Source organism: Budorcas taxicolor, chromosome 10, assembly GCF_023091745.1.
Source record: "Budorcas taxicolor isolate Tak-1 chromosome 10, Takin1.1, whole genome shotgun sequence".
NCBI classification, from domain to species: Eukaryota; Metazoa; Chordata; class Mammalia; order Artiodactyla; family Bovidae; genus Budorcas; species Budorcas taxicolor.
Genome location: NC_068919.1, coordinates 25,900,702 through 25,914,126, shown reverse-complemented (window position 1 = coordinate 25,914,126; position 13,425 = coordinate 25,900,702). Strand labels below are relative to the sequence as shown.

The 13,425-nt window shown below is 38.4% G+C and overlaps 1 protein-coding gene and 1 pseudogene across 1 annotated transcript; both read right to left on the bottom strand.

Moving 5' to 3' along the window:
* Positions 1-811: 811 nt before the first annotated feature.
* LOC128054432 (olfactory receptor 4K15-like) lies at positions 812-1,677 on the bottom strand (annotated as a pseudogene).
* An 8,825-nt stretch (positions 1,678-10,502) lies between these two features.
* On the bottom strand, positions 10,503-12,303 carry LOC128054078 (olfactory receptor 4K15-like; the record flags this gene model as incomplete). The annotated part of the gene is made up of 2 exons (XM_052646643.1): positions 11,389-12,303; positions 10,503-10,538 (listed from the first exon to the last, which is right to left on the bottom strand). Coding segments are annotated over exons 1-2 (951 nt in total), but the record flags the coding sequence as incomplete, so codon positions are not given.
* Between the last annotated feature and the right edge of the window lie 1,122 nt (positions 12,304-13,425).

Here is a 13,425-nt window from a genome sequence, read left to right as displayed (position 1 = left end):
TTATCAAAGTTACTATATTGATTCTTAAAGTTACTTAAGAAATAACCAGTGCAAGAAGGACATTCTGACTGACCCACATTTCTGTCTGCTGAAGGTAGGAAATCTCATATATGAGGGGTTGCACCCTCCATATCTGGAGGTAGAAGGACACCCTTATCACCAAAGATGGAGTTGGGCCAAGAAGCCTATAGAAACAAACCTGTTACTTCTTTAATTTACTATCCCAAGTGCAAACTTTGCTTAGATTCTTCACTAATTGGGCACCCAAATCATAAGTTTCTTTGTCCTGTCAATTCCTCACAAATTTATTGTTTTTTGTGTTTGTTTGTTTTTTGTCTAAAGTGTATAAAATCTGCCTGCTTTGGCCTCTTATTAGGTTTCATTTCTGTGAGAGCTTCATGTGGATGAATTAAAATGTGTTTCTTTTTCTCCTGTTAATCTGCTTTGTGTCAATTTTATTACTAGTTTATCCACAAGACCTCACAAGGGGTAAAAGGAAAAACACACCCTTTCCCAACACTATAAATAATTTTGCCATGAAATTTAAAAAATTATTTCACAAGCAAAAGACAGAGTGTCTTATTCTTCTGTTATCTAAGATGGCTAGTTTGCTGTTCTATAAGCAAAAGATATGAAAATGAAGAAATGTGTTCTATGGTATTTGAGACATAACAGTAATTCACAGAAGAAGGTACACTAACCTGGCTATTATTATGGGCCACTGTTTCCCACAAAGGAGAACTGGAAGACCATTAGGAACGCACCTGTTGGTGCCTTAGTTTTTGCATTGCTGATATTACCGCCTTATTTCTCAAGTATAGATCAAGGGGTTTAAAAGAAGAGTAAAAACTATATAAAATATTGAGATAAACTTTTCCACCGGAAGACTGCTAAAAGGCGAGGCATAAATGAAGATGCAGAGCCCAAAGAAGAGGGTTACTACGGCTATGTGGGCAGTCAGGGTGGCCCTTGCCTTGGCCATGCCCGCTGAGGAATGCCGCCGCACAGTGACCAGGATGACCATGTAGGAGACCAGCAAGAGCACAAAGGAGCACATGGCCATTAGACCGCTGTCTGAAAGCATCAGGACCTCAAGAGTGAAGGTGTCTGTGCAGGCAAGTTTGATCACCAGGGGAAGGTAGCAGAAAAAACTGTCCACTCTGTTGGGGCCACAGAATGGGAGGTGTACTGTGAAGACCAACTGACTTACTGAGTGCAGAACCCCAGTGAGCCAGGAGCCCACCACGAGGCTTATGCAGTTGCGCACATTCATGATGGTGGCATAATGCAGCGGGCGACATTTGGCCACGTATCTATCATATGCCATGGCCACAAGAAGCATCATCTCACCACCAGCCAAGGAGTGCAGGAAGAATATCCAGGCCATGCAGCCTTCAGAGGAGACGGCCTTGTGCTCCACGAGGAATCAACAATCATTTTGGGGGTAGCAAACGTGGACAGACACACATCAGTGAACGAGAGGTTACTGAGTAGAAAGTGCATGGGTGTGTGTAGGGAAGGTTCAGAGAAGACTGTGAGCCCTATGAGGAGGTTCCCCAGCACAACAGATAAATAGAAAAGTGTAAAAAATGCAAAACAGAAAAGTTGTAGCTCTCGAGAACCTGAAAGACTGTGCAGTACAAACTCAGTCACTCCTGAGTTATTTTCTTGGTCCATGGTTTCAAATTGCTGAAACTGGATCGGAAATGCTCCTGTAAAGTGAAATAGAAATGCATCATAGGATTGGGAGAGAAAATGAGCAAGGCCAAGCTTGGTGTCAAATCCCTCTCAACATACTTACTTCCTTATTAGCACATAAAATACGTGTTGTATACAATCATTTATTTTTTAATGACTGGATAACTTGGCTTTTGTCTCTGCATCCGGGCATGATAGTTTTATTCTAAGAATAGTTTACCAATCATCACAATTGCTGAAACAGGAAAGAAACTCTAGACTCATACTGACAGCTTTCAAAGAATTGTCTTGTAATTTCTAGCAATATGAACTTGGGTATATTAATTAAGCTCTCTGGGCTTGCAACTGTAAACTGGAGAAAATGATAATATATGACTCATAGGATTTTTGTAAAGATTAAAAGAATTACAAGTGTCCCTTGCTTATTGAAAGTTTGCTTTATAGAAAAAGACTTATATTATTGCCTGTTTTGGTAACTTAAATTTGAAGACTTTTGCTTTTATAAAAAAAGGAGAAAAGCAAAAATAGTGTTTGGCGTTTGTTTTACAGTGAGTTGTTACAGAGGCTTCAGGATCTGTGAATAGCAAGAAGTGGCACTGCCAAGCTTCTTCCTAGGACTACACTTAGGTTCTTAGCATCTGGCCACCATACCTGTGAACTGTATCTGTGAGCATCTGTGTTTTATCTCAGGTCATTTGTGCATCCATTAGCAAGTTATGTCTTCAGGTAATTTCTCTTCACTTCATGACATTTTTGCTTGCAAATGTTTCACTGATATGCCCTAGTTTAGATTGTAGGGAATATCTATAATATAATATTAATAGATAAAACACTTAGTGTTAGCCCAAGTTCATGCACCTGACACACAGAGAGGTCGAACAAACCAAAATATCAGAGTTAGTAGCAGACAAAGCTTTATAGAAGGGCCATGAAAGGAGACAGGTGACTCAAGCCCAAAAATGTAGGCATTTTTAAAAGCCAGATGAGGGAGAAGGCCCACGAGGTTTGTGATCATCCATCTCATGCACAATCCTCTGATTGGCTGATGGCAAGGTAACAGGGCAGTGTTATAGGGGTTAACGGTATCAGTCCTTAGGCTCCAAGAGGCCTGGGGCTATGTGCTCCTGGTCATCAAGTACTTAACATCTTTCACTGGATAAAACAACTCAGGAAATGTGCATCAAATACTATTATCTAGGTACTTCAGAGAGTAGCTAAAGCAGAGGCTGTGGGGGAAGGCCTGTTGGGGAAGGCCTCATAAAGTCCACTTCTGTTAAACTTTTAACAATACTTGGCCCATAAAAGATATTCAGTAGTTGTTAGGTACAATGCCTTTGTTCCATCTATGATAAAATATTTGCATGTGTTAATTAAAGCAGTACTTAAATATCAAAGTGTGATATTTGATATCATCCCACTTAAAAGAATGGTTATTCCATGCACTTTAGTGGCACCTCTTTACACAGACCATTTTTCACCTTAGGCAAAATAATCAAAATAGTAAAGTCTATCTTTGGAGAACTCCATGGACAGAGGAGCCTGGTGGGCTACTGTCTCTGTAGTCACAAAGAGTCACACACAACTGAGCGACTATCACTACACTTAGTTCCTCTGTCTCTACTTTCCTTTGTCCACCAACTCAGTGGCTCTTTCCCCTTTTGACTGCTCCAACTTAAGAATTCAAGGTCATCATACCTAGTAAAACCTGCAGTCAGATAAGATAGTACTCTTAACTGTCCAAACCTTTGTTTTTTAATCTGAAGTTAAGGAAACTTTTTAGAGCCGTCTGAGACCCATGTGCTAAAATCATCCGTATACAAAACTCTTGCTAGTGTTATATACACAGAAAAGCTTATAAAGGTCTACCCTAAAGTGTTAACGGTGGTTATCTCTGAGTGAAAGAATGCAATAAATTTATTCCTTACACATTTCTATGTTTGCTGAAGTTTTTTGTTGTTGTTGTTGTTGCTCTGCAATAAGTATATATTATCTTTCCAATCAGAAAAAACAGTAAACCACTTTTTAATTAACAAGATTCTATTTTTTAATTTAGAAAACTCAAGTAAGGAATAAGAGTAAAAATTATCTATAATGAGAACAAGGAGATAACTGTATATATAAAAGGTATACCATTGTATACACAGTACATATTATTTTAAACCTACCACTTAACATTATATAATAAATATCTCCCAGGTCAATATAGTAATTTTATACCACTTTTTAAATATATTTGTTGTATTTTATTATATGGACATTTTGAATTTTCTATATTATTATTAATGTATAATAACCTTGCTTTTATTTAGCTGTAACTGAAGAGAAAATGTTAAAATTTTACATAACTTCCTGCTCCTCTGCCTCTGTAACTCAGCTTGCTCCTTGCAAAGTCTGGATCACCACGTAGGTCTCAGAAAGTGGGGACTCGCAATACTAGGAACTGGAGCTTATCTCACTCACCTTTGTCCTGTTCTTTGCAGTCGCCCAGCTCCTGCAAACCGGCAAACCCACTTAATCATGCCTGTCCACGTATAAAATTCTGTAACTCCTTTGTTCGGGGCTCAGAGCTTAGCGTGTTAACTCCTCTGGGCCCACCAGAGTAATAAACCTGAGTTCTCCAACTCTCCAAGTGTGGTGTTTGGTTTCTCGAGTACTGGTTTCTGCAACATAATTTTATGACTATATACATTATTTGTTTAAGATATAATTATGCACTCAGAGTTTTTAAATTAACTATACCAAAATTTATCTCACTAAAATGATATATCAGAATGCCTATTCTTCACTTCCCGTTCTCTTGACAAGACAGTGCGTTATAGTTTGGTTTTTTTAATTTTGCTAATTTGCTACATGAAAAATGCATCTTGGGAATTCCCTGGCAGTCCAGTGGTTAGGACTGCATGCTTTCAGTGCTATGGGCCTGGGTTCAGTCCCTGGTCAGGAAACTAAGATGCTACAAGCCACACAACACAGCTTCCCACAGAAAAGAAAACGCATCTCACTGATATATGAATGCATTTAATGATTATTAGTGGAGTTAACCACTAATCCCTGAATTGTCCATTTGTACTTCTTTCACTCCACAATTGCTTTTCTATGTCTTTTGCCCATTTTCTAATGGGCTCTTCATCTTTTTAACAGGTATTTATGAAGACACATATTAATGCATATCTTTTTTACAAATACCCTTTAAATATCACTAAAAGGGTGAGGGAAGGTAAGGAGTGAGATTTTTCAGTATACCTCTGAGATAACTCCATGAAATTTCTGTTCCATCTAGTTAGTCTAATACCAGACTAAGGAACCTTATAAATAAGCTAATCTCTTTTGCATGTTCCTTGTAATAGGAAATATCTTATTCCTCACGTTAACTCCTTAAAATAAGCAAACCTCACTATAAGGACTTTCCAGAGAAAGATAAAAATACCAGAGCTTCCATTGATCAGAAGGTAGTCTAAGATACATTTTTTATTACCTAAGGGAGGACCTACTTTTGCATTCCAGTTCCCTATAATGAAAAGGACATCTATTGGGGGTATTAGTTCTAAAAGGTCTTGTAGGTCTTCATAGAACCATTCAACTTCAGCTTCTTCAGTGTTACTGGTCGGAGCATAGACTTGGATTACTGTGATATTGAATGGTTTGCCTTGGAAATGAACAGAGATCATTCTGTCATTTTTGAGATTGCATCCAAGTACTGAATTTCAGACTCTTCTGTTGACCATGATGGCTACTCCATTTCTTCTGAGGGATTCCTGCCCGCAGTAGTAGATATAATGGTCATCTGAGTTAAATTCACCCATTCCAGTCCATTTTAGTTCGCTGATTCCTAGAATGTTGACATTCACTCTTGCCATGTCCTGTTTGACCACTTCCAATTTGCCTTGATTCATGGACCTGACATTCAAGGTTCCTATGCAATATTGCTCTTTACAGCATCAGATCTTGCTTCTATCACCAGTCACATCCACAACTGGGTGTTGTTTTTGCTTTGGCTCCGTCTCTTCATTCTTTCTGGAGTTACTTCTCCACTGATCTCCAGTAGCATATTGGGCACCTACTGACCTGGGGAGTTCATCTTTCAGTGTCCTATCTTTTTGCCTTTTCGTACTGTTCATGGGGTTCTCAAGGCAAGACTACTGAAGCAGTTTGCATTTTCCTTCTCCAGTGGACCATGTTTTGTCAGAATTCTCCACCATGACCCATCCATCTTGGGTGGCCCTACATGGCATGGCTTAGTTTCGTTGAGCTATTTCACATCCTAAAAGATGATGCTGTGAAAGTGCTGCACTCAATATGCCAGCAAATTTGGAAAACTCAACAGTGGCCACAGGACTGGGAAAGGTCAGTTTTCATTCTAATCCCAAAGAAAGACAACCCCAAAGCATGCTCAAACTACCACACAATTGCACTCATCTCACATACTGGTAAAGTAATGCTTAAAATTCTCCAAGCCAGGCTTCAGCAATACGTGAACTGTGAATGTCCAGATGTTCAAGCTGGTTTTAGAAAAAGCAGAGGAACCAGAAATCAAATTGCCAACATCCACAGGATCATGGAAAAAGCAAGAGAGTTCCAGAAAAACATCTATTTCTGCTTTATTGACTATGCCAAGCCTTGACTGTGTGGATCACAATAAACTGTGGAAAATTCTGAAAGAGATGGGAATATCAGACCAGCTGACCTGTCTCTTGAGAAACCTGTATGCAAGTTAGGAAGCAACAGTTAGAACTGGACATGGAACAACAGACTGTTTCCAAATAGGAAAAGGAGTACGTCAAGGCTGTATATCGTCACAGTGCTTATTTAACTTATATGCAGAGTACATCATGAAAAACGCTGGGCTGGAGGAAGCACAAGCTGGAATCAAGATTGCTGGGAGAAATATCAATAACCTCAGATATACAGATGACACCAGCCTTATGGAAGAAATCAAAGAAGAACTAAAGAACCTCTTTATGTGGGTGAAAGCAGAGAGTGAAAAAGTTGGCTTAAAACTCAACATTCAGAAAACAAAGATCATAGCATTCAATCCCATCACTTCATGGCAAATAGATGGCAGACTTTAATTTTTTAGGCTCTGAAATCAGTGCACATTGTGATTGCAGATGTGAAATAAAAAACGCTTACTCCTTGGAAGAAAAGTTATGACCAACCTAGACAGCATATTAAAAAGCAGAGACATTACTTTGCCAACAAAGGTCTGTCTAGTCAAGGCTGTGGTTTTTCCAGTGGTCATGTCTGGATGTGAGAGTTAGACTATAAAGAAAGCTGAGCGCCGAAGAATTGATGCTTTTGAACTGTGGTGTTGGAGAAGACTCTTGAGAGTCCCTTGGACTGCAGGGACTTTATCCCTTAGGATGCAACCAGTCCACCCTAAATGAAATCAGTCCTGAATAGTCATTGGAAGGACTGATGTTGAAGCTGAAACTCCAATACTTTGGCCACCTGATGTGAAGAGCTGACTCATTTGAAAAGATTTCCCTGATGCTAGGAAAGATTGACGGCAGGAGGAGAAGGGAGCGACAGATGATGAGATGGTTGGATGGCCTCACTGACTCAATGGATATGAGTTTGAGTAAACTCCGGGAGTTGGTGATGGACAGGGAGGCCTGGTGTGCTGCAGTTCATGGGGTTGCAAAGAGTCAGACACGACTGAGTGACTGAACTAAACTGAACCAACTGAGGATTCTGTAATTGATTTGTTGGGAAATAAAATGCTACTCACAATTACAGTATAGGAGAATATGACTTAGGAGTATGCATCTGATGGTTGTGGAAGTGACAAGAGGGGATAAAGGCTAGAGGAGAGTAGTTGCAATTGGAAGTTATACCTCAGGAGTTCCTTATATGCCTGCTGAAGTCAAGATGGGCATGTACAAAGAAGGTCAAAGGGATTAAACATTTCAGGAATAGGATATTCAGACTTATTCAGTTAATTGCAAGCAAGGACCAAGAGAGAGGGAGGGAAATCAGAATGAGAAGACAAGTCAGAATTTAAAAATCCTGGAAGAGCCAGAAAGACTTTATAGCCCAGGGAATTTCAAACCTTGATTCATGGAACCCTGGATAGGCTGTGCAGGTACCCCCATGTGCTCTTAAAGGGGACTGAAGGCTCCAAATCTTATCTCCTCCAATCCACTATAATCATGTTAGCTTTACATTCATCTTTTTCATAGTAAGACCCCGCAATTTCATAATAAATAAAAAAAGTGTTTCAGTGCTTGTTTTTTTATGGCTGAGAAAAAATTCATTTAGCTAGGTTTCATTCTTCTGTACATGATGAAGGGATCTTGTACATCATGTACATGGGATTCTAGAAAGTTAACTGTAGAAAAGATTTGAATCTAAAAACTGTGCTTCCTGACTGAAAGCTTAAACTTTTCTACAGATTTGCTCAGTCAGCAGAAGTATGAGCAAAAGGGTGCTACTTCCTGCAGTAGGAATATTTGGTAGACTTAGGTATTCATTTTTGGTTGTTTATATAGCATTGCATGAAGGTTGGAGGGAAGGGGAAGGATTTTTGCTTAGAACCTTTCTATGGTTTGGAGAAAGAAATGAGGATTAAATATCACTTGTGAGATGAGTAGCTTTTTACTCCCACTATGTTTATGCAGAGTAGTTTTATTTTGTTTTGTTTTGTTTTTGCTTTCAATAGCATTAAGACCAATTTATTCAATAACATTTTTGCATGCCTATCAAATAACAGGCAATTTTCCAAGCTTAATGGCTGTAGCAGTGAATGAAACGAAACTGTTGTCCTCAATTAAGCTTTTACTGGGTAGTTGGGAGAAACAAACAAATTTATTGTAAAGAAATAAGTACATGATATAATGCATTATATGGTAGTAAGTGCTATGGAGCAAAATATAAAACAGTGAAGCATGATAAATATTGTTGAAAACATTGTACTTATAGATAAAGCTGTCACAGAAGACTTCACTGAAAAGATTACTTAAAGAAGAAACCTGAAGGAAGTGAAGAGATAAGCATACAGATTTCAAAAGGAAGAAAATTTCTTCCACAAAGAGGGGATATCAAATGCAAAGAGCCTGGTATAGACACTTGGAATTTTCTAAAAATGGTAACAAGACAAGGCTGATTGAAGCAGGGTTAATAAGCAGGAGAAATGTTGGAGTTAAGATCAGAAAGGTAACAAGGGATAGAGGTATTGGGACTTAGAGGTCGTCATAACAACTTTAGTTTCAATGTGCAGGAAATGGATGAATGCTTTGGAGTGTTTTGGGCAAAGTGACAAATTTTATCATGATTACTTTGGCTGCTATATCAGAATATACTGAAGGCTAAGATTGGAAGCATGTGCTTCTGGATCGTAATGTTTAATAATCTCCAAAAGAACTGTCTTTTCAGTTTGCTGCACTTTAAACCAACATTCAGACACCACATGCCGTTCAGTTCAGTTCAGTCACTCAGTTGTGTCTGACTCTTTGTGACCCCATGAATCGCAGCATGCCAGGCCTCCCTGTCCATCACCAACTCCTGGAGTTCACTCAGACTCATGTCCATCGAGTCGGTGATGCCATCCAGCCATCTCATTCTCTGTCGTCCCTTTCTCCTCCTGCCACCAATCTCTCCCAGCATCAGAGTCTTTTCCAATGAGTCAACTCTTCGCATGAGGTGGGCAAAGTATTGGAGTTTCAGCTTCAACATCAGTCCTTCCAATGAACACTTAGGACCGATCTCCTTTAGGATGGACTGCTTGAGAAACCTCCATACTGTTTCCCACAGTGACTATACCAATGTACATTCACATCAACAGTGTACAAGTGTTCCCTTTTCTCCAGATCCTCACCACTTGTTATTTATATACCTATTGGCCTTCTGCATTTCCGCTTTGGAAAAATGCCTATTCAGTTCTTCTGCCCATTTTTAAATCAGATCATTGCTTTATTTGATGCTGAATTGTATGATGCTTCTTATATATTTTGGCTGTTAACCCCTTATCAGTCACATTCGCAAATATTTTATCCCATTCAGTAAGTGGTGGTTTTGCTTTGTTGATGAGTTCCTTTGGTGTGAAAAAGCTTTTAAATTTAATTAGGTCCCATTTGTTTATTTTTTTCCTTTGCTTTATGAGATAGATCCAAAAATATTGCTATGATTTATGTCAAAGTGTGTTCTGCTTATGTTTTCTTTTAGGAGTTTTATGGATCTAGTCTTATATTTAGGTCTTTAATATATTTTGAGTTTATTTTTGCATGTAATGTTAGAATGTTCTAATTTTATTCTTTCACATGTAGCTGTCCAGTTTTTCCAGCACCACTCATTGAAGAGACTGCCTTTATTTTTTCACAAAATGAAGTGTGTTTGAGCAATACCTCTCGCATGGTGAGTATTCTACTAGCTGTTATAATGGTGTTTTATATCACATATTCTGATACATAAAATGTATGTATTGATCAAATATCCCTTAAAAATAACTGGGAAAAGACTACTTAAAAGGAGACTATATTATCATTAGAATTACTAATTAATACTTGAAGAGGGAAATATTTATTGCAGGAGAACAGATTAATTACTATAAAATAAGAAGAAGGAAGCAGACAAAAATGTTCCCGAAATTAAAACACTATTTATTTGAATAATTCTTCATCTGCTAACAAAATACCGAAAAGTAAATGGCTGTGCCTTGAATAGATGAGACTGTCTTTTCTTTATGGTATATTCTTGCTTCCTTTGTTGTAGATTAGTTGACCATAAACCACTGCAGACAGTGAATACAGCTACGAAATTAAAAGATCTTTGCTCCTTGGAAGGAAAGCTCTGACAAACCTAGACAGCATATTAAAAAGCAAGGAAATCACTTTGCCAACAAAGATCTGTATAGGCAAAGATATGTTTTTACCAATACTCATGTGCAGTTGTGAGCACAGAATTGCTGAGCGCAGAAGAGTGACTACTTTCAAATTGTCGTACTGGAGAAGACTCTTGAGAGTCCCTTGGAATGCAAGGAGATTGAACCAGTCAATCCTAAAGGAAATCAACCCTGAATATTCATTGGAAGGACTGATGCTGAAACTGAAGCTCCACTACTTTGGCCAGCTGACGAGAAGAGCCAGCTCATTGAAAAAGACTCTGATACTGGGAAAGACTGAAGGCAAAAGGAGAAGAGGGCAGCAGAGGATACGAGATTAGATAACATCACTGACTCAATGGACATGAATTTGAGCAAACTCCAGGAGAAAGTGAAGGACAGGAAAGTCTGGCATGCTGCAGCCAGTGGGGTCACAAAGAGTTGCACATGGCTTAGCGACTAAACAATAATTGACTATAATTGCATGTGTTTATTTCTAGGCTCTCTGTTCTGTTCCATTGATCTATATGTCTGTGTTTGTGCAGGTAACATAGTCATACAATTTAAATTATACAATAGTTTGTGAAATATCTTGTCACTGACATTAGGTAGCAAATATAAGCAAATTAACTATAAAACTATATCAAAATAATTGTGGTTAGAGAATGCATAATTGTATGTAAGCTTCTTTATAATAGATATTTAACAAAGAACAAGCATTATCTTTATCACTTTAAGCAAATAAAGTATTTTTAAAAACGATGGTGGTCACCAGAAAAAGAGACAATCCATGTTTCCTCAAGTGTATTTCTATCTACTCAACTCAACACATCTAGTCTTCGGTGAGAGAGTTGAGAAGGCAGCCTGGAACATACATAGCGGGTCTTCAGTTTATGTATTGCCAATTTCACCTCTTTGTTTCTCAGTGTGTAGATTATGGGGTTCAATATAGGTGTGAAAACTGTAGAGAACACAGAAAGGACTTTATCCACTGGGAAGTTGCTGAAAGGCCAGGCATAGATGAAGATACAGGGCCCAAAAAAGAGCGTAACCACAATGATGTGGGCAGTCAGAGTGCTGCGGGCCTTGGCCATGTCCATTGAGGAACGACGTTGCACAGTAACCAGGATGACTGTGTAGGAGACCAGCAAGAGCAAGAATGAGGCCACCCCCATGAGACCACTATCCAAAAGCATCAACACTTCAGGGACATATGTATCCGTACAGGCAAGTTTGATGACCAAAGTAAGATCACAGTAATAACTGTTCACAACATTTGGACCACAGAAGGGCAGGTTTACAGTGAAAGCTAATTGGCTCAAGGAGTGCATGACCCCAATCACCCAAGAGCCTACTACCAGACCTGTACATTTACACACATTCATGATGGTTGCATAATGGAGAGGTTTGCATATGGCTACATATCTGTCATATGCCATAGCTACAAGGAGAACCATCTCACCACCAGCAAAGACATGGAGTAAGAATATCTGGGCCATGCAGCCCTCGAAGGAGATGGTCTTGGGTTCATGAAGGAAATCATGAATCATCTTGGGGGTTGCATAAGTGGCCAGAAAGACATCAAGTATGGAAAGATTACTGAGCATTATGTACATAGGTGTATGCAGGGCAGGTTCAGAGATCACTGTGAGTACAATGAGGAGGTTGCCCAGCACAATGATGATATACAAGAAATTAAACAACATGAAGAAGAAATACTGGAGCTCCCAGGAACTGGAGAGCCCCAGCAACACAAACTCAGCCACCCTAGAATTATTTTCTTGGTTCATGAAGTACCTACAAAGAAAAACATTCATTTTTATCAAGAGCAAGAAAAGTAGACCCTGATCCTAAAAGGTTCTTCTCAACATTAGTTTAAAATGCTCTAGAGTTGTTTCTAATAGAAAATGTTTTATCTAAAATTTTAACAAAGAGCTTCTTCTCTCAATTATCCTTACTGATGAAGGATAGCTAAGAGGTGCAGATGCAGTAAGTCAACACTTTATTTTATACACTTGTGGGTCAAACATGAGGCTAAGCAAAACAATAAATCTCCATTGCAAATACGACAATTAATAGGAAGAGCTAAGGTGTCCAGAATCTTGTATTGCCTTCTTGCCTGGATGATTTTCATTATCCATTTGGGATTATCCACAAGCAGCTTCAATTCTTAGAGAAGTCTCAGAGGCCACACTTACAAGGAAAAAACCTGCGATTTTTGCTATGCAGGTCTCTCTTCTCTTGCCCCTGTCATTTTTCTATTACTGAATTTCCACTACATCATTAAAACCATTTAATCTATGTTGTCTCTGAAGTTATTATAGCTGTTTTGGTTTGAAGCACAGTCCTTTGAAGCTAACATTGTATCATATGAAAAGAAGTAAACTGAGATGACCAGAATATAGTACAGAACATCAATAGATAAGGTGACAGCCATGGAATGCAAAGATCTGATTTAGTTAACACAGATCATTTGAAGGCAAAGTGTAGCATTTCACTTATCAACTCAGAAACCTTCCAAAAGATGAATTATATTCAGTATATGGAATTTCTAGGCTTTGTCTAGAATTTCTCAGACCTAGTGAAATAAGATATCTCCTTTTAAAAATATCCAGCAACACAATGATTTCTAATTAGGCAAAAGTTGAGATAAGCAATAAGTGAAAACATGAATTACAAGATAATACACAATTGAGAAAATAAACGCTTTGCCAATAGATTATAAAATAATCCTTTCTGCCTATGTTCTCTCTGCAGCTTCTTTGGAAGAATGCAGAGAGAGCTTTTGAGAATTCATTTAAAAAAATATGTTTTAGAAGCACAAGAACCTTTTTTTTAAAGAAAAGTTTTCTCACTTTTCATTTTCTAAGTTATAATTAGAAGTGATAAGGGTCAGTCTCTGTAAAAAATAG